The 25,176-nt window shown below is 40.1% G+C and overlaps 1 protein-coding gene across 7 annotated transcripts in view; it reads left to right on the forward strand.

Moving 5' to 3' along the window:
- The window catches only part of LOC144609123 (monoacylglycerol lipase ABHD2-like), a 93,201-nt gene that overhangs the window by 28,750 nt on the left and 39,275 nt on the right, over nt 1-25,176 (forward strand). For all 7 annotated transcript variants that reach the window (XM_078427506.1, XM_078427513.1, XM_078427508.1 and 4 more), the window contains 3 exons: nt 4,061-4,236; nt 5,300-5,467; nt 19,203-19,386. In XM_078427506.1, coding sequence (XP_078283632.1) covers nt 4,061-4,236; nt 5,300-5,467; nt 19,203-19,386 — 528 coding nt within the window. The remainder of the gene's footprint in view (nt 1-4,060; nt 4,237-5,299; nt 5,468-19,202; nt 19,387-25,176) is intronic.

Genomic DNA, 25,176 nt, shown 5'->3' on the forward strand with positions numbered 1-25,176 from the left:
ATGATAATAACACTGGTAGGAAGTTAATGGCAAAAATGTGAAATAATAATGATCATGAAAATAGCCAGCACTTTTCTAAGCTCAATTCTTCTGAGTAACTGTATTATGTCGGTTTTTGTGCAATTAGGGTAAGTTCATAAGCACTCTGCAGTCGGAATGAAGTGAGTCTTATATAAGATCCATCAGTGTAACTCTACCACATAGCAACACTGTCATGTACTAAGCCTACTTTAATAATGAATGGAGCCACATGCAGTCAAGGAAATTAAAAGACATGCCGAACTTTGGACAGCGCTGCAGTTGTTTTAAATTAACCTTAATGGCATTGCTTCTGTCAATAGCACCTGATGAAGCATATATTATTTAGTGAAGTAGAAGCTAATGTTCTTCCAATTTGGCACAAATTAAAGACCTGAGATGACAGAAGCAGTTATTAGGGCAAATTTGGCCTGACATACAGAGCTTTCAATTTAACCTGGTTCAATAAATGGCCCTTGATACTGTGACTTGTGTTTCATGTAAATCTTTTGTTTTTTTCTTAAACTGGTGTCATTGAAATTGTGTAGCAATCTGGAGGCTAGTGATCAAAAGATTATATGGTTGGTTTGCAAGTCACCTAAACAACTAAAGCCATACAGCAAAAACAAGGCACTTGATGCCACCACATCCATGTCGACCTTTTTGCGCATCTAGACTAATCTTATTTGCTTGCATTAGGACCAAATCCTTTTTATACATTGCCTATTTGTGTCTGTCTAAATGCCTCTGATTGCATCTGATTTCACCACCTCCTCTGGCAGTGCATTTAAGATATTCATTCTCAAAACAAAAACAACCCTCAGATCCGCTTTAAAACTCTCTCCTCTCACCGTAAACCTATGCTGTCTTGTTTTTAATACCTCTGCAGATGGTAGAGATTCTACCTGCACTCTATATGCCTCCCATTATCTTGCATTTCTATCAGGTCTTGTATACTGTCAGATAATCTATTTTAGAAGAAGGGTTCTGACCTGAAATTTCACCTATCCATGTTCTCCAGAGATGCTACCTGACCTGCTGAATTACTCCAGCATTTTGTCTTTTATTTGCAAACCAGCCCCTGCAGTTTTGTTTCTTTAGTATTTTTGGTTAATTGTGCTTTGAGGCACATGTTTGTATATAAAGCCCTAAACGGGCTTGTCCCCCCCCCCCCATATCAAAAACCTTCTAACCCCTTACTCTACCTCCAGGTCCCTCAGGTCGGCCGACCTGGGGCTACTGGCTGTCCCGCGGTCTAGGCTTAAGCTCAGGGGTGACCGCGCTTTTGCGGTTGCAGCTCCTCGACTGTGGAACAGCATCCCCCTCCCTATCAGATCTGCCCCCTCCATCGGCAAAACATACTTGTATTCTTTAGCGTTTTGAAGCCTTCTGATGGGGCTGATTTTTGTTTTGTGCTGCTCCCTTTGAACTGTCTTTTTTGTGCCGGTGTGCTGTGATGTCTGTTTCTTATTGTGCTTTTAGTACCTGCTCTGATGTACAGCACTTTGGTCAATGTGGGTTGTTTTTAGATGTGCTTTTATAAATAAATTTGACTTGACTTGACTTGACATTTTATGGAAAAACAAGATTTCTCACCAATGGATCCCTCCTGCTATAGTCTTTAGATTTAGAGATACAGCCCACCGGGTCCCAACCGCCCAGCGATCCCCACACACTAACACTATCCTACACTCACTAGGGACAATTTTTACATTTGTCCAGCCAATTAACCTACATACCTGTACGTCTTTGGAGTGTGGGAGGAAACCGAAGATCTCGGAGAAAACCCTCGCAGGTCACTGGGAGAACGTACAAACTCCGTACAGACAGCGCCCGTAGTCAGGATCGAACCTGAGTCTCTGGCGCTGCATTCGCTGTAAGGCAGCAACTCTACCGCTGCGCCACCATGCTTTAATGTACTTTTGCAATGGAAGATTCCTTTATTTATCAGTGGTTAATTTAATGTAGAACGTTTCTGGGCAAGGGCAGGTCGCGATCTGTTAACTTGGAATTGATTTACTGAAAAATGCCAGATCAGTTAACGAAGAGGCACCAACGAGATTCTGAAGGGTCTGAAGAAGGGACCTGAAATGTCACCCATTCCTATCCAGAGATGCTGCCTGTCCCGCTGAGTTACTCCAGCATTTTGTGTCTATCTTCAGTTTAAACCAGCATCTGCAGTTCCTTCCGACACAACAAGATTATTTGTTAGGTAAACTCAACATGGTTTTCTGAAAATTGCACACTTTTTTTTGATGATATAGCTTGCAAGATAAATAAGTGAAAATGTATCTGTATTTACAAAAAGTATTTAAAAGGTGCCATGAAAACGGACGCTTAATAAGAGTTCATGTACTTCCTGACACATAAGCACGCAGATTGGTTAACATAATATAAAACATACATTATTTTTGGGTTAGACACAAAATGCTGGAGTAACTTAGTGGGGCAGACAGCATCTCTGGAGATGCTGTCCGACCCACTGAGTTACTCCAGCAATTTGTGTCTATCTTTGATTTAAACCAGCATCTGCAGTTCCTTTTTACTTAATTTTTGGGTTGCTGAGTTATTACTTAGGGTGCAAGGATCAGGTATTAACAATCATATTAATAGCTTAGGTAAAAGAACAGTTTAATAAATTCAAGTGACAAAAAGGTTATGTGAAGAATAAGCTATAAGGAAGATGTGTATAGGTTAGTTGGGCAACAAACTGGTATATGGAATATAATATTGAGTGGACTTGGGTCTTGTGCACTAACAACACACACAGGTGCAGCAAGTGATTAGGAAACAAATGGTAAGTTGATTTTTATTGCAAGCGTTTTGTTTACAAGAAGGAAACCTTGTAATTATTGTACACAAATTTATTTTGAACACCTCTGAGGTACAATGCAAATTGTTACCGTCTACAGCATGGCAAGGTTATACTTGGAGGTAGTGTGATGTAGCCCTGTACATTGATTTGAGAGATCAAGGGTTGTCATTTGAAGAATTATTGTGTGGGATTGGCTTCTGTTCTTGAAGCATGAAAAATGAGAGGAAATCCTCTAGTAAGATAAAATTGAGGAAATCTGATGGAGAGGATATTCAGAGGATGTTTTAATTTTTGATTATTGAGTTGGAACTCGGGTCGTGACTTTGTTTGAGGTTAGTAATTCAGTAAATTGATTAGATGTCCTTTTCATTCTGATTTTAGTTTAGTCATGCAGTGTGGATACGGGCCCTTCGGTCCACTGAGTCCTTGTTGATCAATGATCACCATGCACTAGTTCTACCGTACATATTAGGAACATTTTACAGAAGTCAACTAACTTACAAACCTGCATGTCTTTGGAATGTGGGAGGAAACAGGAGCACCCAGAGAAAACCCAGCAGTCACAGGGAGAACGTACAAACTCCGTTCAGAGAGCACCCATAATCAGGTTTGAACATGGGTCTTGCGTAAGGCAGTCACTCTACCTCTGCGAATACAAGGAATCGGATGCAAGGAAAACCAAGGCATAAGATTAGTTAAAATCCAGTTAGGCAGTTAATACCTAATGTTTTGAGTCTTATTTTGTAGGCTCTCGGGAGAATTCATTTTGAAATGTAATTCAGTGAAGAATGAAAAGGTGGATGTGATGAACACAAGATAGACACAAACTGCTGGAGTAACTCAGTGGGTCGGGCAACATCTCTGGAGAAAATGGATAAGCGACGTTTTGTGTGAGGACCTTCTCCCCCCCTCCAACAATCAGTCTGAAGGTGGGACTAGAAGCAAAAGATTAGAACAAATCAGGACCGATAACAGACAACCTCAGACAAGGAGGTTCCCTGAGCTCATACACTCATTTGGCGTACATACTTTTTTTTGCTGACAAGTTGCATTGCGTGCCATATTATGAATTTTGATGTAAAATTCTGAATTTTGGACATCAAAATTCTGAATTTTGGACATCAAAATTCTGAATTTGTAAAATCAAATGTTGGGAGGTCTGGATAATGGCTTGAGGAATGATGTACTTGGGAAGTGACTAGTATTTGTATTTGTTTTATTGAACAGATATATTCCACCCCTCATCTGGGGAAAGAGTGGACATGTGCAGACAGCATTGTATGGTAAAATGGGACGTGTAAGCTCTCCCCATCCTTATGGTCAACGCAAGTATCTTCCTATGTCTGATGGAGCTACTGCTACGTGGGACCTTTTTGAGCCAATGGCAGAGCACAACACTGGAGGTGAGTGAACAACCAAGTGTGACTGAGAGAGAATTTGGTGAAACTACAAATATTTCACATAATAGTTATTCTAATGTGCAAAAGGAGAAGGATTTCATTTACAGTTAGTTGCCTGTACACTCAGCTGCAGCAATAACATCACTCATTGGTAGGGCCTTGGGGAATATTGTAGTTCAAGTGGGATTCAAGTACATAATCCATTAAGGTATAGGAATAAAGAACTAGAGGGCAGAACCTGAGGGGTACCTTTTCCACTCACAGGGTGCTGGGTATATGGAACAAGCTGCCAGAAGTAGTAGTTGCAGCAGACACAGTAACATCATTTTAAGGACACTTGGGCAGGTTTAGAGGGTTATGGAATACTACAAGTAGGATTAGCTTAGGTGGGTCATGGTAGTCGGCATGGTGAGTTGGGCTGAAGGCCTGGTTTCATGCTGTCTGACTCCATTACAATATTTTTTGCACAGATAGATTTTGGATAATGGAGGATAAATTAATACCTATGTTTGTTCTCTAACAATCATTTAAAAGCTGGAGATAAACACAAAAAACTGGAGTAATTCAGCGGGGCAGGCAGCATCTCTGAGGTTGTAATCGGGCACAGACTCTATTTAATACACCAACTTGTTCAACAGTGTATGTCGATTCTAAGCTGATACATAATGTTGAAGAAAGCTTGGTACACTGTTTGGTACACTGTGCAAATCTGGTCCCTTAATCAATGGAGGTATTGATCTTGATTAATTTGATGTATACGTATTGTTCATTGAGCACAATATATAAAGTAAGTAGAATATGTTCACCCAAAGGATACCAGATTTGTGGATTACATTACTGGAAAATAAATATGAAATGTACAGTACAAAAGTTATGTCCTACATGTTAGCAGAGGGGGGGGGGGAATATAGTAGGAGATGTGCATAGTTAAGAGTTTGGAATCTAGGCTAAATGTCCTTTTTCTGCGTAAAACAAATATCATCTTGTCATTATTAAGACACTCTGATCATTAGCCTGTTTAATAACATTTACTATATTGATACCACCAATTTCTTATTTTGATTAGAGGATATTACTATGGTGATTTGCCCTGGGATAGCTAATCACAGTGAAAAGCAGTACATTCGGACATTTGTCGATTATGCCCAGAAGAATGGATACCGCTCTGCTGTTCTCAACCATCTAGGTGCTTTGCCTAATATTGAACTCACTTCTCCTCGTATGTTTACATATGGTAAGGAAAAATTAATTTTTGCTTTATCATAATAAAAAAACAATACAGAATGATTGTGACAAATATTGTGCAGTGAAGTTGCTGTTATAAAATCGAGCCAATAATTACATTAAATAAAATTTTGGTGCACATACTCAGGCAGACTAACACATTTTCCATATGTTTGGATGGTATTTTTATTGATATCACAACTTTAATTCACTTAGATCTACATTTTAGATGTTCACTGCAGCTGTTATGCTGCATTGTAATTTTTCCAGTGAACCAGCTAAGTTGAAGTGGGGTATGGAACAGAGCAAATGACCTGGCGAATCAGACACCGAAGCATCTGCATTTCCCCCCCCCACCCCACCACCACATGCCTTTGCCCCCTTTTCTTGTTCCTTCACCCCGTCTCGTACAAAATGTAATAGCAATAACATTTCCAAATATCTATATTCCATACAATTTACATTTCCAAATGATCTATTTCACAAATTACATTTCGCAAATTCACAAATTCTCATGTGAGATCACATTGACAATGTTGTGTACTGGTCTGGTCTGCTTGCCTCAGGAAGGATGCACGTGTGATAATAGGAATTGAATGATGGGTTTGTCAGATGAAGTACGGTTAGGCAGACTGGCCTGCAATTCAAGTTGAGTAGAAAGAGCTGATCATACTGATACATACAGTGCCCTCCTTGATGTTTGGGACAAAGACCCATCATTTATTTATTTGCCTCTGTACTCCACAATTTGAGATTTGTAATAGAAAAAATCACATGTGGTTAAAGTGCATAGTCAGATTTTAATAAAGGCCATTTTTATACATTTTCGTTTCACCATGCAGAAATTACAGCAGTGTTTATACATAGTCCCCCATTTCAGGGCACCATAATGTGTGGGACATAGCAATGTCATGTAAATGAAAGTAGTCATGTTTAGTATTTTGTTGCATGTCCTTTGCATGTAATGACGGCTTGAAATCTGCGATTCATGGACATCACCAGTTGCTGGGTGTCTTCTCTGCTGATGCTCTGCCAGGCCTGTATTGCAGCCATCTTTAGCTTATGCTGGTTTTGGGGGCTAGTCCCCTTCAGTTTTCTCTTCAGCATATAAAAGGCATGCTCCATTGGGTTCAGATCAGGTGATTGACTTGGCCATTTGAGAATTGACCATTTTTTCCTGTGAAAAACTCCTTTGTTGCTTAAGCCGTATGTTTGGGATAATTGTCTTGCTGTAGAACGAACTGCCGGCCAATGAGGTTTGAGCTTGAGCAGATAGGATGTGTCTATACACTTCAGAATTCATTATGCTACTACCATCAGCAATTGTATCATCAATGAAGAAAAGTCAGCCAGTACCTTCAGCAGCCATACATGCCCAGGCCACAACACCCCCACCACCGTGTTTCACAGATGAGGTGGTATGCTTTGGATCTTGGGCAGTTCCTTCTCTCTTCCATACTTTGCTCTTGCCATCACTCTGATATAAGTTAATCTTCGTCACATCTGTCCACAAGACCTTTTTCCAGAACTGTGGTTCTTTTAAGTAATTCTTGGCAAACTGTAACCTGGCCATCCTGGTGCCCTGAAATGGGGGGGACTATGTATAAACACAGCTGTCATTTCTACATGGTGAAACCAAAATGTATAAAAATGGCCTTTAATAAAATCTGACAATGTGCACTTTAACCACATGTGATTTTTTTCTATTACAAATCTCAAATTGTGGAGTACAGAGGCAAATAAATAAATGATGGGTCTTTGTCCCAAACATTATGGAGGGCACTGTAAAGCTTCCTAACGATGCCTGGCAGAGTAGATGCAGAAGGAAGTTTCCCTTTGTTGATCTGTCTGGACCAGTGGTCAGGAGTCTTGAAATCAGTGGTTTGTCTTTCATGGCTGAGCCGAAAGGAGTGTCGTGGTCTTGAGGCTCACGGATCTTCAGAATTCTTTACTCAATAAAACTGTGGACACCAGCTTATTAAATACAGATGCTCCTCATCTTCCGACGAGGTTCCATTCCGAGAAACCCATTGGAAACCAAAAGTATTGTTAGTCGAAATGCATTGTAATACACGTGATCAGGTGCCCGGAAGCGAGCGGCGGCTCACTATGGATGCTCGATCCGCATCTGTACGCTACGGATGATCCGTTTGCACCATCGTAAAGTCGAAACATCGTAAGCCAGGGAGCACCTGTATATTAAAAATAGATTGTTCGGTATTTAGGAAATTCAATGATATAGAGTTTCTCTCAACGTCAGCAAGACAAAGAAGATTGCGATCAACTTCATGAATCGAAGTGGTAAACATAAACTGACTAGAGATGGTTGAAACCTTCAAATTCTTCGTAGTAAATATAACCAGCAACTTGTCCTGGACCACCAATATCGAAGCAATGGCCAAGCACACCAATGCCTCTACTTCCTCAGAAGCTTAGGAAGTTCGTCATGTCCCCTACAACTCTAACCAACTTCTACGGATGCACTGGAGAAACTATTTTATCGGAATAGTTTGAGAACAGCTCCATCCAAGACCACAAGAAATTGCAGAGAATTATGGATGCAGCCCAGACCATCACACAAACTAACCTCCCTTCCACTGACTCCATTTACACTTCATGCTGCCTCTGCAAGGTCACCATCATGACCAAGGTCGAGTCTCACTCGGTCACTCCCTCTTCTCCCCTCTCCCATCAGGCAAGAGGTACAGAAGTGTGAAAATGCACACTTCCAGATTCAGGGACAGTTTCTTCCCAGCTGTTATCAGGAGACTGAACCATCCTATAAACAACTAAGCAGTCCTGAGCTACTATCTACCTCTTTGATGACCCTCAGATTATCTTTAATCGGACTTTCTGGATTTTATCTTGCACTAAACGTTATTCCCTTTTACCATGTATCTGTACAATGTGGAAGCCTTGATTGTAATCCTGTATAGTCTTTCCGTTGACTGGTTAGCATACAACAAAAGCTTTTCACTGTACCTCAGTACACATGATAATTAATTAAACTAAACTAATCAAAAATGCTGCAGAGGTAAATCCTGAGTTCATTTGCATGATGGATCTCCCATTTGAGGAGCCAAATGTCTCATCTGTTGCTTGTGTTGTGTTAAATTGTGATTTTATAAATCGGGTTCAGCAGTAAAATGTCCCCTGCCTCTCCATGGGAATTACTGGAGATTGTCCCGCTATCACACCCAAAGTTCTGGAATAATGCCATTTTGATTTAATGGGTTGGGTGCTATGGTTCCAGACTGCTCTGATAACTGATCCAAAGCCTGCTGTCTGTTGAGCTGGAACCAGCTGCAACATTGTTCACTGCCCCATGAGCATATTATTAGTTGCTGTCATCATAAACAAACTATTTGGCAATAGCCATGTCTCTTCAAGGTTGACATCAAAGGGCTTTGATGAAAGGAGGTTGAAATGGCTGTAATGGTTCCTTTTGAAAAATGATGTGAGTTCAATTTCTGTTGAAAGAATCTGTCTTTATTTAATGGAGAGAACTATGCAACATTTCATTATTTCCAGATATTCAATGTTAGTACCTATTTGTTTTCTAAAATCTGGTTATATAACTGTTATGTATAAAATATTGAGGAATATACTAAAAATTAAGCAACCTATTTTATTTTATGGTTCATTTGCTGCACAAAGTGTGGTTAAAAATTGCAGGGGCTTTCCATTTCTTGTGGAAATGTTAGTTTTGTTGATCTATACACATCTATATACTAAAGCTCTCTTTTGTTTGTTTGTTTGTTCCTGAACTACGGCCAAAACGGTACGTGATAGCGCGACAATTTTAGGCCCACCTTACTCACCGTCGTCCCTTTGGTGCTAATGGAAGAAGTTTCATTGAAATCGGTGTTATATTTTTTAAGTTATTCACATTTTAAAGTTTATATCTATCTCCTGGGGAGAGAGGAGGGGGGTGTAGTGGGGGGTCCACTTGGTCTAGTAGCGATTAAATCTGATTTTTTGTTCCTTTAACGTGGTTTTATCCTAAATTGCTTTCTAAAGAGAAAACTAGACCTCAAATGGCAAAACATTTTTCTTCTCTTGCTTCCAACAAACATGCCTCCAAGCCTACTCTAGTATATTTTTGCTCCCCCTCCTTTTCTTTAATCTTCAAGGCCCAATCCAATAACCCTTTGAGCTATTGGCTACGTCCCTCTCATCTTTTCTGAACCCTTTTCATCACAATCTTCCCCATTTCCTCATAAACAGAGCGGCCAGCCTCTGTATGTACTGAATTAAATCAAATACTGATGCCCCGTGGGCATAGAGGCGTTACTCAGCTACTGAGCTGTGCACCTTCCTGCATCAGCATTATTGGGTAATCTGTGTTGCAAATATCTCTGATATTTGTCTCTCATCACCGTTGGTAATTAACTGTTATGTGATGATTGAAGATCTCATTAGGATTAATCAAGTCTGCTTGGAGAATTAGGTTCACCGCGCAGGCTGACGTGTAGAAAGTGGCCTTAGAGAGCAGTGTGAACGAGGGAGAAGTGTCCCTGCGACATGAATTTCACTTGAGTAAGGTGCAGAATTGATATTTGGAGATTTTTCCCATTAATATTTAAATAACTTACATCTGTGGAGATGCTTCATTTTAATTTATTATTCTTTGTGGTAGTAATATATCAAATTATAAATGACAAAGATAGAGAAGATTGTCAGTCATTTGGAAATGTTGGATACTAGAGGTGGCGCTGTACAATGGCAGCCTCGCCAAAAGTCTTTCTCGTCCTTTTCTTCTTTTGTTTTTGGTCTGTTGTTAAATGTATGCTTTAGTGTATCTTTAGTTTTGTATTATCTGGGGGGAGGGACTTTTATTAGTCTCCCCAACGAAGATGCGTTTTTTTTCTCCGTATTGTATCCGTCCGCACTGCGGCCTAACATCGTGGAGCTGGGAATCGACTTCGGGAGCTCCAACAGTGGGAGCCTGCGGACAACATTGTGGAGCTCACGGATCCTTGGTTAGGGATCGACTTCGGGAGCTTCGGCCGCCCCGACCGCCACCGACCGCGGGAGCTTCCACCGCCCCGACCGCGGGAGCTTCCACCGCCCCGACCGCGGGAGCTTCCCCGCCCCGACCGCGGGAGCTTCCACCGCCCCGACCGCGGGAGCTTCCCCGCCCCGACCGCGGGAGCTTCCACCGCCCCGACCGCGGGAGCTTCCACCGCCCCGACTCCGGCAGCTTCAGGCCCCCCCCCGACCGCGGATGGTTAGACTGCTCCGACTGCGGGAGGAAAGGAGGGAAGAAGATAATACTTTATTGCCTTCCATCACAGTGGATGTTTATTTTAATTTTTATGTTTTTGTGTGTCTTGTTGCTTTTTTGGTATGACTGTATGGCAAATCAAATTCTTTGTATGTTTTTACATAACTGGCTAATAAATGAAATACAATTACAATTAGACATATGAAGACTAGTAGTGGCTGGGAATGTGTGGTCGAGGTAAATCTAATCGAACATTGAAGAGGCATTTAGACATGTAAGCAGACAGGAAATAAAGATACAGACCATGTGCAGTCGGATGGGGATTAGTTTAATTTAGCATCATGGTAGGTGCAGTCATGGTGTGTCACGGGATCTGCTCCCACACTATTCTGCTCTAGTGGTGTGCACTTCCTTAATGGCTTTTGACGCTATGTTTGTGAAGCTTGCAACTGGCCGTATGTGACTTGCAGATAACATGCCTCACAGCTGATAAAGACAAAGCTGATAGTTGGGGTGTATGCAGCTAAACCTGGGGGTTATGGAACATGTTGAAACTGGCACCAAATATAAAACCCATTTGTTAGTTTGGTGTCTTCATGTGTCTAATCTTAACAAGCTAATAAAACTTTGAAGCAAAAGTATTTACAAAAGCATATTTTTAATAGAAAAAGTACAACACAATGTCATTTTGTCCATGTCCATGCAGATTGAAAAAGGTACTAACCTGCTTACACTTCTGTGGGTCGGTCTGTGATCCTCTAGGTCATGCCTTTTCAAAGACACATTCAAGTGATTTTTAAATTTAGAGGGGTTTTTTTGTATCGACACTTTCTGGCAATGAGTTCCAGATGCTTCTTCGCCTTTCCGCCTCTTCTATTTCTACAGATTATCTTAAATCTGTGCCATCCCAGCTCTTTGACATCTCAGTTAGGGGAATTGGGTCCTTCCTACTTATTGGTTTGAGGCTCCTTGGAATTTTACATACCTCCATTAAAGTTTGCTCTGTTTCACAAAAACAAAAAAAACCCTTCATTTTAAAACTTAGCTAAAAAATTTCGAATACTTGAAACATCTTATTTCTTCTCTGCGATTTCTCCAGTGTAATTGCACCGTTTCTGTACTGTGACCACAACACTTGTGTGCAGTACTTGAGCTGTGAATTGGTAGTGCAGTATATACTGGCATACCTTCTTACTCTCTCTGTGTCAACTAATATCTTTCAACCTATCCTGCAGCCATCACGTGTGTGAGCGTTCGTCTCTGTGTCGGTATCAACAGACTTGAACAATGTTCCTTGAGAATCTATATAGTTTAAACTCCAGGCAGTCCCGACAATTTGCAGCTATAATTACAATACAATACAATATATCTTTATTGTCATTGTACGGGGGTACAACGAGATTGGGAATGCGCCTCCCATACGATGCAATAATTTAATTAGCTAGTCAGTATTAATTTAAACAATCCAACTAAACAAATTCTAACAGTTTTAAAACAGAATAAAGTGCAAGTAGATCTGTGCCGGATCACTGTGCGATGTGACCATCTGGCTCAGCAGGACCGGTTCATGGCAGCTATGGCCTTGGGGATTAAGCTGTTCCTGAGTCTGGAGGTGCGGGCGTAGAAGGCCTTGTAGCGTCTGCCCGATGGAAGGAGTTCGAACAGACTGTTGCAGGGGTGTGAAGAGTCTTTGTGGATGCTGGTGGGCTTTTCTGAGGCATCGTGTGTTGTAGATGCCTTCCAAGGCTGGTAGCTGTGTTCCGATGGTCCTCTGAGCTCTATGGACTACCCGACTATTGAAGTTGTAATAAATTAACTTGTATGACTCCAGAACTCTGTGCAAAATGAAAAAGCAGTAAATTCATTCTTGCAACAGTTCCCCAATGAGTGCTCAGACAGAGGCATTACAAATTCTTGTTACTATTTTTGTAAATGCTAATGATAATGACTTTGAATTAAAGATCACTTCAGTTTTTGACGACAGCTCACCACAGAAATGTAGCTAACTTCTAAAATTGGATTTACAGGATTCAGGATATCTTTATTTGTCATCCAAAAAACAAGTTTTTTTGGACGAGATTTCGTCACCCACAGTCCAACAATAAGAGCAATAAAAATAAGCAAATTACACAACCCCAACCAACACAAAACACAAAAAAAGAAACATCCATCACAGTACAGAGGTCCCACCACTCTTTATAATTAAATACTCTTGGTGAGATGGTTGGATATTGCTTTTCACGGTATCTCTTTTAACATGAGAGTATCTTCAGAAATTGTAGTCTGTGTAGATCTTGAAAACTCGAGCGAAAACTGTCGTATGTTGAAAGACTGAAGTGACTGGGCTTGTTTACACTGGAATTTAGAAGGATGAGAGGGGATCTTATTGAAACATACAAGATTATTAAGGGATTGGACACGCTGGAGGCAGGAAACATGTTCCCAATGTTGGGGGCGTCCAGAATAAGGGGCTACAGTTTAAGAATAAGGGGTAGGCCATTTAGAACGGAGATGAGGATAAACTTTTTCAATCAGAGTTGTAAATCTGTGGAATTCGCTGCCTCAGAAGGCAGTGGAGGCCAATTATCTGGATGCTTTCAAGAGAGAGTTAGATAGAGCTCTTAATGATAGCGGAATCAGGGGGTATGGGGAGAAGGCAGGAATGGGTACTGATTGTGGATGATCGGCCATGATCACTTGAATGGCGGTGCTGGCTCGAAGGGCTGAATGGCCTACTCCTGCACCAATTGTCTGTTGTCCATTGTTTCCAAGCCTGTTGTAATTTTATTTTGTCGGTAATTTATTGTGTGGTTCCAAGACTTGTCATTGCATTATCATTGAAATTAATTCCCAATGCAGCAAAAGGAACTTGCTAACTCTAAAGAACATCTCTATTTTCCTTTTCTCCAACAATTTCAAAGCACTTTGAAAGCACCGTGACAAACGAGGAAAGAAGAATGTAAGTAACTTTGGGAAGATGCAGTTAAGATGTGTTTAAAGGGCGTAAATAAAAATAAATCTAACTATTGGGACAATTTCCTGGAAATGCATATACAGATTGATAAATCCAATGGATATTAACAATCTCTGGCAATTAATTACCCATATATAAGAACAGCAAAAGAATGCTTAATCGGCATACTAACAAGTCCATGTACATTGTGTCAAAGCGTGGAAACCAGGAACTGCAGAGGCTGGTGTACAAAAGAGAAAACACAAAGTGCTCAGCGGGTCAGACAGAGTCTTCGGAGAACATGATAGGTTTCAGGTCGAGACCCTGTACTGGATACAACTGTAAAAAAGTGCAATAAAAGTGGAGTCAGTAGAGAGCGTAAATTTGTCAAAGTGCAAACAAATATGAATCAAATGGAGGAGAGACTTGGGAGAATGGGATCAGAGTAAACCTACAATGATCTACTATCTTAACTATTGGGAAATCCTGATTGTTTGGTCGTTGCAATTTTCTGTGCTCCATTGAAATTCACCAGGACTTCTATTCCCGCAGGGGACACTCTTTAAATTTACCTGGCTTACTTGAAAATTCAAAATGCTGTGTGACATCTCTTTTTTAAGTGAATTTAAAAGGCGTTTAAATATTAATAGGAATAACATTCAATTGTCTGAGAAATCTGAGTCAGGCAAAACCAAAGTCCTGGCAGTGCGGGATTATTAGCATTCTGTGAAATTTCCACTGGACTGAAGTAACCAGACGCAAAATTATGCAGGTATTAAACTGAAACTAAGCTGAAAATGCTGTGAATATTGGAGCGTGTAAGAGTGAGTAAACACTTGGAGTAATGAAAGGTTATGGGCAATGATGTCAAGCTCACCGATATTGTCAGGTCATTCCAAAAAATGTTATGTTGAAAGACTGGAGCGACTAGGCTTGTATACACTGGAATTTAGAAGGATGAGATCTTATCGAAACGTATAAGATTATTAAGGGGTTGGACATGTTAGAGGCAGCAAACATGTTCCCAATGTTGGGGGAGTCCAGAACAAGGGGCCACAGTTTAAGAATAAGGGGTAGGCCATTTAGAACTGAGATGAGGAAAAACATTTTCAGTCAGAGAGTTGTGAATCTGTGGAATTCTCTGCCTCAGAAGGCAGTGGAGGCCAATTCTCTGAATGCATTCAAGAGAGAGCTGGATAGAGCTCTTAAGGATAGCGGAGTCAGGGGGTATGGGGAGAAGGCAGGAACGGGGTACTGATTGAGAATGATCAGCCATGATCACATTGAATGGCGGTGCTGGCTTGAAGGGCCGAATGGCCTCCTCCTGCATCTATTGTGTATTGTCTAAAATACTTTAAAGTGAGAATTTGTTCGTTTGGATTACTTTTACAAAGAATTGGCACTGAAGCGTTGATCAACTAACTTTGTGCTATCACAAAATGCTGGAGTAACTGAGCAGGTCAGGCAGCATCTTGGAGAGAAAGAATGGGTGACGTTTCGTGTCAAGCCCCATCTTCAAACTAATGTCAGGACCTTTGTCCCGCCCCCCCTGACATCAGTCTGAAGAAGGGTCTCGATCCGTAACGTCACCCATTCTTTCTCTCCAAGATGTTGTCTGCCCATCTCAGTTACTTCAGCATTTGTGATACAAGCATCTGCAGTTATTTTCCAACACAACTTACGTTGTGCTGTTAGGTTTTTTGATATGTGGACAGTATGACATGCCTCCTTACATGCCTCAGTCTTGTTGGAGTCTAGGATTATGACCCGTACCTTTGTCTAGATTATCTTTTTTAGATCTGGGTTAACTCAATAATTAAATTCTGATGCATTAGTGAATTTATGTTATTATAAATGCTTTCCTTTGAAGTTCTGTGTTTTGTGTTAAGTCTATGTTGTGATTCTGATTAGAGTTGCTGACAGCCATAATAATTTTGTCTATATTTTTGTGTGCAGTTGGAACTGCATCTTATCTACTACTTGATCTCGGCTGCATGAATTCAGATCTAAATTAAAACCTGGGATGTTTTTATATGGATAAATGGATATGAAATAATGGCCAAAAGCCCTTCTATAATAAAACTTTACCTGAATTTCACCCGTGATTGTGAAGGAGGGAAAAACCTCACATTTTCACCTGTTGACATTACTGAACTATAAAATGTTATGTATTTCTTGGGTGTTGTTTTCAGATGCTGGGGCCCTCTGATTATAGAGTTTCCACAACTGCCAACGCCTCATCAATAAAACATCTGTTTGATCTTCACTTTGAGTGCAGTTTTCAAGTTTAGTTGAAGGATTAACATTAATTAATCATTCAAGTTTCAGCATATCTGTTTTGTTTCAGTCCATAGTGCCTAATAATTACATTTCATAGTCCAAAGGTATAACCTTTGAAATAGTTGCAATATTACCAAGATTAAATTTCATTTGTGCATTTTGTAGGTCATGGGATTAGTAAAGATTCACGGTGAGAACTGCTCACAACCTTAATTTGGACATTAAACGTTGTGGTTTAATGGAAGTGCAATCTCTGTTCTTCTGCTAAGGCATAATTCAGTTCTACTTTGTTCCCTGTATATATCTCTGCAATTTAAAGTTCTATTAGTTGCTTTTGTTTCTTGGGATTGAGTTAACTCTTTTTCTGTATCTTGATAAAAATAACATTTCAATAACACGCTCATATTTTTACCACATTTGATTAACCAAATGCGATTGAAAAATCTTTGCCAATTGATCCATTTTAATGATTATTTCTTTTTTGCTTTATGTCTTTATAATTAAAATTACATGTGTTTATACTAAATCCTGGAAATTTAGCACAGGGAATCCCTTTATCAGAAGGACTGTAATAGTTTGAGGCAAGTAGGGTTAGGTAAACAAATTTGTGTTTTTCTAAAGATGACCACATCTTGTATGTTAAAAAATATCCAACAGTAGAAGCAGATCTTTCTGTCCAGTCAGAGCATGGTCTGATCCTTTAACCCTCTTCTTTACACACACACTGTTGTCATCTTCATTGTAGATTCCAAGTGAGCATGTAATTAGAAATATACTGCTATATGTTGAGTGCGATATTATTTCATCTTATCGTTCTTAAATCAACGTTAACAGTATGAAAGAATTTTACTGAGATGAAGCCCAGCTGCTTTTAATTTTATCACAAAGCTCGCTAATAAAGCAATAAACGGCCACACAGAGCCCTTTGATTTTTATTACAAATTTAGAGCATGTGATCATTTTCTAAATTTTTCAATGCATTAGGTTTGACATCGTTGCTTGGTTATTGTGACTGATGGACGTTCTTCTCAAGAATTAGTATTTTGACATAGTGCTGAAAGAAGCCAGACACTCGAGAAATTGCATAACCTATAAACTCAAATTAGTTGGGATGCATGCTTTATGAAATAGAATATCAAAAGGAGCAAAATCTCTGTACTTGTTCCTTTTTCCTTGCATCCTCACTGATTTTTAAAATCACGCCTAGTGATTCTACCAGCTAATTCTACCGTTTTCTTGAAGCTCAAACTTAGGATCTCTTTGCTAGATTCTTCCCTTCATCTTGGCTGTCTCTTATTTTGATGTTCTGCTCGATGGGTCTTGACTTGGTTTATTTTTCTTTAACATAACTAGATTAACAAGGTAAAGGAGTTGGTTACTTGAGGGACTTGCTTTTGCAATATTTTCTCAAGCGAAGTTATTATTTAAAGTTTGACAATAATCTGCATTTGTGTCTGGCACAGATGGAAACACTGTCACCTGTGCCTCAAGTTAATAATTCTATTCTTTGAATGTGATATTACTTAGGGTGCTATCATCTTAGATCCAAGATGGCGCCCAAGCCAGGCACTCTGTGACGTGCCAGTCACAGAAGTGGATCTGCAATCACGCATTACAATCACTCTACTCTTTTAAATCTCTACTCTGACAGCAGCATTTTTTACTTTAACTATGTTATCTGTACACTGTGGATGGTTCAATTGTAATCATGTATTGTCTTTCCGCTAACTGGTTCGCACGCAACAAAAACGTTTCACTGTACCTCGGTACAGGTGACCACAAACTAAACTAAACTCGTGTTCAGGTTAAGATTGGAGAAGCACAAAGAAGTCGTGAAGTGTCGGGTTTTTTTGGGGTGGTTTTGGATAGAAGAGATGTAATGGGCCCAATGGCCTTCCTCAGCTGCAATTGGTCTATACCATATTTGAGAGTTCAGGGAGATATGGTATTTCATTATTGGGATGTAATCAGCAAAATCAAATAAACCCCTTGCTACTTTGTAAAGTATTGTTTTCAAAAGCTTATGGTATTTACACAGACGTTGTGCACTGCACTCAAAAACGAAAGTGAAACACAATGAAATATTTCCATTGAATTCAACGAATTGATGAACCACTCTAGCACCGGAAATTTGTGCAGGTGTTTTTGAACAGCTCTGGGGGCTTCTGCTATTGGACCACATTGCATGTGGAAGGCATGCGCGTGGGAAAACTGATATATTCCCATGCATGGTTCATGGTCAGAAAGACTGGATAGACTCGGCTTGTACTCGCTGGAATTTAGAAGATTGAGGGGGGATCTTATAGAAACTTACAAAATTCTTAAGGGGTTGGACAGGCTAGATGCAGGAAGATTGTTCCCGATGTTGGGGAAGTCCAGAACAAGGGGTCACAGTTTAAGGATAAGGGGGGAGTCTTTTAGGACCGAGATGAGAACGTTTTTTTTCACACAGAGAGTGGTGAATCTGTGGAATTCTCTGCCACAGAAGGTAGTTGAGGCCAGTTGATTGGCTATATTTAAGAGGGAGTTAGATGTGGCCCTTGTGGCTAAAGGGATCAGGGGGTATGGAGAGAAGGCAGGTACGGGATACTGAGTTGGATGATCAGCCATGATCATATTGAATGGCGGTGCAGGCTCGAAGGGCCGAATGACCTACTCCTGCACCTATTTTCTATGTTTCTATCAATACATCTTTTGTGTGTTACTACTCAAGAGCCCTTTAAACTTCATAAAAATCATTTATTTTGCATAATTTCCCTTTGATAATTTTGTTGCATAATGACTTTGCAAGGAAATGTGCAAATTCTGCCTTTGTGGTACTGTAATTTTCGTTATTATTGTCAGCAGCACAGTCATTGTGAATTAAAGCTACAGAATTGCACGATATGCTCACTTTCTTGATAGGAAGATGTGCCGAATTAATGTGGATATTTGTTCTGCAAAATTAGGTTTGTTGGGTGCTACCTAAATGTAGTATGGAAAGATTTGAACAAAACTGCACATAATATGGTCCAAGTGGCAATAAACTAAACAAAATTGAATTAAAACCTTTTAAGTGAATTCCCAAAACAACACGAGCATTTTCATTCTGGCGATTAATTAATTTTGTTAAAATATTCAATTTCTAACAAATTTAACTGTAAATCTGTATTTTTTAATTTGCTAGGACACAGAGCACATGATGTACAGAACCGAAGAAATACTGTGAATTGTGATTGAAATGTTTGAATAAATGTTTCCGTCTTCAGTTGCTTTGGAAGTTAACATCTTTCTTTACATACGCAGGTTGTACGTGGGAATTTGGCGCCATGGTCAACAGCATAAAGAAAGCATTCCCTCAGACACAGCTAGTGGTTGTGGGGTTCAGTCTAGGTGGAAACATAGTTTGCAAATTTCTTGGAGAAGATCAAGTCAACCAGGAAAATGTTCTTTGTTGCATCAGCGTGTGTCAAGGCTACAGTGCACTACGGTGAGTTGACCTTTCTGGAAATATATGCATGTATTAGGTCCCAAGGTCGAGTCGTACAGCATGGAAACAGGCCCTTTTGCCCAACTTGCCCATGCCGACCAAGGTGCTCCATCTACACTAGTCCCACCTGCCTGTGTTTGGCCCACATCCTATCTACGTATCTGCCCAAATGTCTTTTAAATCTTGTTATAATACCTGCCTCAACAACATTCTCTGGCAGTTAGTTCCATATACCCAACACCCTTCATGTGGAAAAAGTTGCTGCTCGTGTTCCTATTAATTTTTTCCCCTCTCACCGTAAACCCATAACCTCTAGTTCTTAATTCCCTTACTCTGGGTAAGAGACTGCATTTAAACTATCTAATTCTCATGATTTTATACACCCCTATAAGATCACCCTTCATCCTCCAGTGCTCCAAGGAATAATGTCCGAGCTTGCCCAACCTCCCCCTATACCTCAAGTCCTGGCAACGTTCTTGTAATTTTTTTCTGCGCGCAGGTGCAAACCAATAACGATTAACATTGATGTTCTTGAATTCAGTCCCCAGTTAAGCAACCACAAGTTTGTTTGAGCTTCTGGAGTTGGCTTTAGTATCCTGGAGCTAGAGAGGTTAAATCAATGAATTTCATGCACATACATAAGAAATTGGAAAATTAATAGCCAAGGATAACCATTTGGTTATCCATTAGCAGCCTTGTAAAAATTGCCAAAAAGCGATTTGGTCTATCGCCAGCCTTCTCACATATACTCTGCCATTCTGCCATTGAATAAAAATGAAATTAGACTGGCCGACAGTCGTTATGCATTGCAATCATGATTGTGTTTGAAATCCAGACATATTCCCTTTGGCCCGTAAGGACAGGATCTGTGATGGCCTCCTTCAATCAATAGTAGTTGACATGAAGTGTTCTTTGTACGAGGGAGGGAAAAACGTGAGGGCCCTGCAAGTGCACCTGAGTTCCTTAATAGAAAAATATTGAAGCTTGGCTTTTGAATGTGGGGCAAGGCCATTTAATGGATACATTAGGCGGCTAATAATTGGAGAACAGTATGAACAATTTCAAGCCATAAGTACAGTTCGCATGGGACTTCATACTTAAAGTTTCAATTTAAGAGTCGTAGAACTGCACAGCACACAAATGGACACTTTGACCCATATTATCCAAGTTGGCATACTGCGCCAGTCCTGTTTACTTGCATTTGGTCCTGAGCTCTCTTAAACCTTTCCTATCCATATGTTTGTCCAATTTTTTTTAAAAGTGGTAACTGTATCAGCCTCTGTAGCTTCTGACAACTCTTTTGTACTCATGAACCTTCCCAATAAAGGCAAGCATGCCATACGCCTTGTTCACCACACTGTCCACCTGGCTCACCATTTTTAGGGAACTATGCACTAGACCTCCAGATCACTCTTGTTCACTACTCTCCAGGGTTCTACCATTTACTGTGTAAGTACTGCCCTGGTTTGACATATTGAAGTGCAACACCACAAATTTGTGTTTAGTTCCTTTTGCTATTCCTTGCCCCACCTCCCAACTGATCCAGATCTTGTAAACTTAGTTATCTTTCCTCGCGGTCTTCTATTCCGCCAATTTTGGCGTCATCTTCAAATTTACTGGAAATGTTAATTATATTGTCATCCAAATTGTTAATTTAGGTAACACGTGCCATAGATCCCCTGCGCTACTCCACTGGTCTCAGGTCTTCAATCTGAGAAATCTCCTTCCAAAGCTATCCCTTGACTCCTTCCTCCAAGCTGATTTTTGAATCCAGTTAGCTAACTCAACGTGGATCCCGTGCGATCTAACCTTGCAGACCCGTGCGGGTCCTTCATCAGAATGTGGAACGAAGAGCTGCTTCAGAGGTGCCTGCGCAACTATTGATTGGTAGTATAAATCAAACATTTTGCTTCCTTTTCAAGAGGAAAACTACTGACCCCAGAACCATTTGGTTATCCATTAGCAGTCTTGTAAAAATTGCCAAGAAGCGATTTGGTCTATCGCCAGCCTTCTCGCATTCTCTCATTCTGCCATTGAATAAAAATGAAATTAGACTGGCCTGCAGCCGTTATGCATTGCAATCATGATTGTGTTTGAAATCCAGACATATTCTCTTTGGCCCATATTTTTTAATGCTGTAACCAAAATCTATCGGTCTCAGATTTCAAATGAGTTTGCCTAGCAATAGCGTTTCAGGAGAAATTTCAAACTCTTGCCGTCCTTCACTAAAGTGCTATCTGGCTTCACTTACAAAAGCCTTTAAACAAGGGACAATTGGCTCTGTTGTAGTAAAATAAACATTAATTCTTTTCAGAATTTGCAGAAAAGACTAATTCAGGATGTTGCAATAATGTTGCGGGCAGATTCAGAAATTCCACAAGTTCATTTCCTTTCCCTACTTCCACTTGTGGTGAATTCATTTTTAAACAAAAAAATAGACAAAACAATCAATCAATTCTGATAAATCAATGGACTTCAGTTAAAGTCTGAATATAGTGACTTTTCTACATTAAGGAGGAAATTAAGAACCTTGTAAACAAACAGTCAAACCTGAGAGCTCTGAAGTAAAGATTAACGAAGAGAAGCTAGAGATATTGCGTATAATTTCTTATTTGGAAGATAGACACAAAATGCGTGAATAACTCATCGGGTCAGGCAGCATTTCTTGAGAGAAAGGATGGGTGACATTATGGATCGGAATTCTTCAGACTGAAAGGAGGAGGAGGGGCGGGGGAGAGGATCTGGAGGTAGAAAAAGGTCAGAACAAATCAGGGCTGGCAATAATGTCCAAGGAGAGGTGGGGGCCATAATGGCCCATTGTTGGCTGGGGAAGAAGTGATAACGAAGGGTTATGGGGATGTAAACAGTGGAACTAGTAGGATGACTAAGATGGGAGAGGGCGGAGGGAGGGAATGCAGGGGTTACTTGAAAATAGAGAAATTATCGTTCATGCTGCTGTGGTATAAGCTGCCCAAACAAAGTATGAGGTGCTGTTCCTCCAATTTGCTTCTGACATCGCTCTGACTGTGGTGGAGGCCGAACACAGAAAGGTCATATGGGAAGGGGAGTTAAAATGTTTGGCAACCGGGTGATTTTGTAGACCAAAGCAAACTGAGCATACTTGTTCAGCAAAACAATTGTTTGATAGAGACCAAGTGCTGGAGTATTTCAGCGGGTCAGGAAGCATCTCTGGAGAAAAAGGACGGGTGTTTGATAGATAGTGTCTTATTTGGTTTGGTATTTCAACAGAGCACATTTTGGCGTATTATCTTTTATGGAGAAACACTGGAAAGCAATACAATCGGGTGAATACAGATGAGATTAATTCCATTGATTAAGTGTTGATAAGTGTGCTGTACTTTATGCAAGTTGATTTAAGAGAAAACATTAGAGTAGTGAGGTGTTTTGCAGTCATCGTTGTGGCCCTGAATGTGCTGACTATAGGCTCTGGTGCAATATTTTTACAATCCAATGAAGATGAAGTGGGGCATGAGTGAGGTTTTCATGGGCCTAAGAAAACAAAAGTTGATAGTATACTTTGTAAAGTCACTTGGGAATTGAACGTGATTTGTTTAAGGGGAATTCTGTTCCACTTGATGTTTCCAGTTTTGTGTTTGTGAACCTTTCCCATGTGCCATATAAAAGGATGAAACATACGGTTTTTTTTCAATTGGATTTCAAGACAATTTAAAATGGTCTCTTAAGGCGGAACAAGCCAAGAATTATGAAGAGCAACACATTCTGTATCAATATTGGCATTTTTAAGGCAATTTATTTTCTATACTCTGTTGATGTAGCTTTGTTATGTCAAACCAGGCCCTTCCTGGGTTATACTATCTACCCAGGTGCCACTACAGTTACAGAAATATCCTGCCATAGTTTTAGACAAAATACTTAAACGGCAAATTTACTTTTACCAATTTGTTCCAGCACAGCACATACAATTTATGCTATTCTAAGGTCGATTTGACTGGTTAATTTTAATTAAGAAGATGTAGAACAAGTCCCTTTCTTGAATTTGAGCAGTAAATCTAAGTCCATTCTAAAAGGATGTTGCATTGTTAAAAATGATTTATTATTTTAAATACTTTGCTTTGTCAAATGGAACCAAAGATTCCATGCCTCTCGTTGATATATAAAGGGATTCACTGCTCACCTGCCTACTATCCCTACATAAAAACACAATGCATCAGCACATCTCAACGTACTATCTTTTGTAATGTATCTACACGACTGCCCCAACAACTCAAAATTTGAAAATGCGTATGCCGAATATTCCTTAACATTTTGAGAATTTTAATATTTCTGGATTATTTGTATTACAAAGCGGCTCTGAATCATTCATTCCAAAGATCGGGTAGATGCACAGGATCTTCCCCAGAGTAAGGGAATCGAAGACCAGAGGACATAGGTTCAAGGTGAGGGGGAAAAGTTTGAATAGAAATCCGAGGGGCAACTTTTTCACACAAAGTGTGCTAGGTGTATGGAACAAGCTGCCAGAGGAGGTAGTTGAGGCTGGGACTATTCCATTGTTTAAGAAACAGTTAGACAGGTACATGGATAGGACAGGTTTGGAGCGATATGGACCAAGCACAGGCAAGTGGGACTAGTATCGCTGGGACATTGTTGGCCGGTATGGGCAAGTTGGGCCGAAGGGCCTGTTTCCACACTATCACTCCATGACTCCAAGACTAATAAAGCATGACAAAGATTTCATGAACATCAGCAGTAGGTAAATATTATTAGGAATATATTTTGTTGTATATTGTTAGATCATTGTTAAAAATATATTTGTTATATAATTGTTAGAAATTAAGAGTGTAGCAAGGCACTATATTGCTGCTCTCTCATAGTGCCATAAATTAATAAGCCATGGTTTTTATTACTGATTTCCTGTACAGTTTCAAATCTTGACTCCAGAATACTTTGGGAAGAGGAAAATATTTCCCCTCGTGCTACACAAAGGATGAAAAGAAAGTTTGTGATCTTAAGCTCGCTCAATGTCTAGTTACAAAGAGGCCTTGAGCAGATAATGTTGTGGCTGTTTTTGAAGTAATGTGAAGCAGCTGCAACTTTCCAATAAAAGTCCCCAAAATCAAACCACAGGAATAACCAACCAAAACCAACCTGGTGCTTTACAGTTAACAAAGTTTAGTTGAATTTGGAGATACAGCATGGGGAAAGGCCCTTCCGCCCACAGAGTCCACGCAAACCATCACTCACCCGTTCACATTAGTTCTCTGTTATCCCACTTTCTCATCCACTGGTTACACAAAGGGCAATTTATGGAGGTCAATTAACCTACAAACTCGCCCGTCTTTTAGGATGTGGGAGGAAACCTGAGCTCTCAGAGAAACTCCTGCAGTCTCAGGAAGAATGTGCAAATTCCACATAGACAACACCCAAGATGACAATTGAAGCCAGGTCGCTGGCACTGTGTGGAAGCACCTCTACCAACTGCCCCACCAAGCCGCCCAAATTCTCTGCATAAAATGTCTTTGGTTTGGCCCTCTCTACTACCAAAACTGCCAACTTTTGCTGACACTAAGTTCTGTAGGTTTGTCAATTCAGCTTTGCAAACTTCTAATGAGACTTATATTGAGTTTGCTCAAGATTGGAACATATCCCTTTAAAACGTGAGCTTAAACAAACCAAAAATGATTTTATACGCTGATATTTGGAATCTTTCATGTTTCTAGGACAGAGCATAAGACCTCTAGTGTTTGTATAAATGAATGCAGCTTTAGAATACAGATCTCTTTAGTAGTATATGTTTAAATAAAACACTTT

This window comes from Rhinoraja longicauda, chromosome 33 (assembly GCF_053455715.1).
Source record: "Rhinoraja longicauda isolate Sanriku21f chromosome 33, sRhiLon1.1, whole genome shotgun sequence".
NCBI lineage: Eukaryota > Metazoa > Chordata > Chondrichthyes > Rajiformes > Arhynchobatidae > Rhinoraja > Rhinoraja longicauda.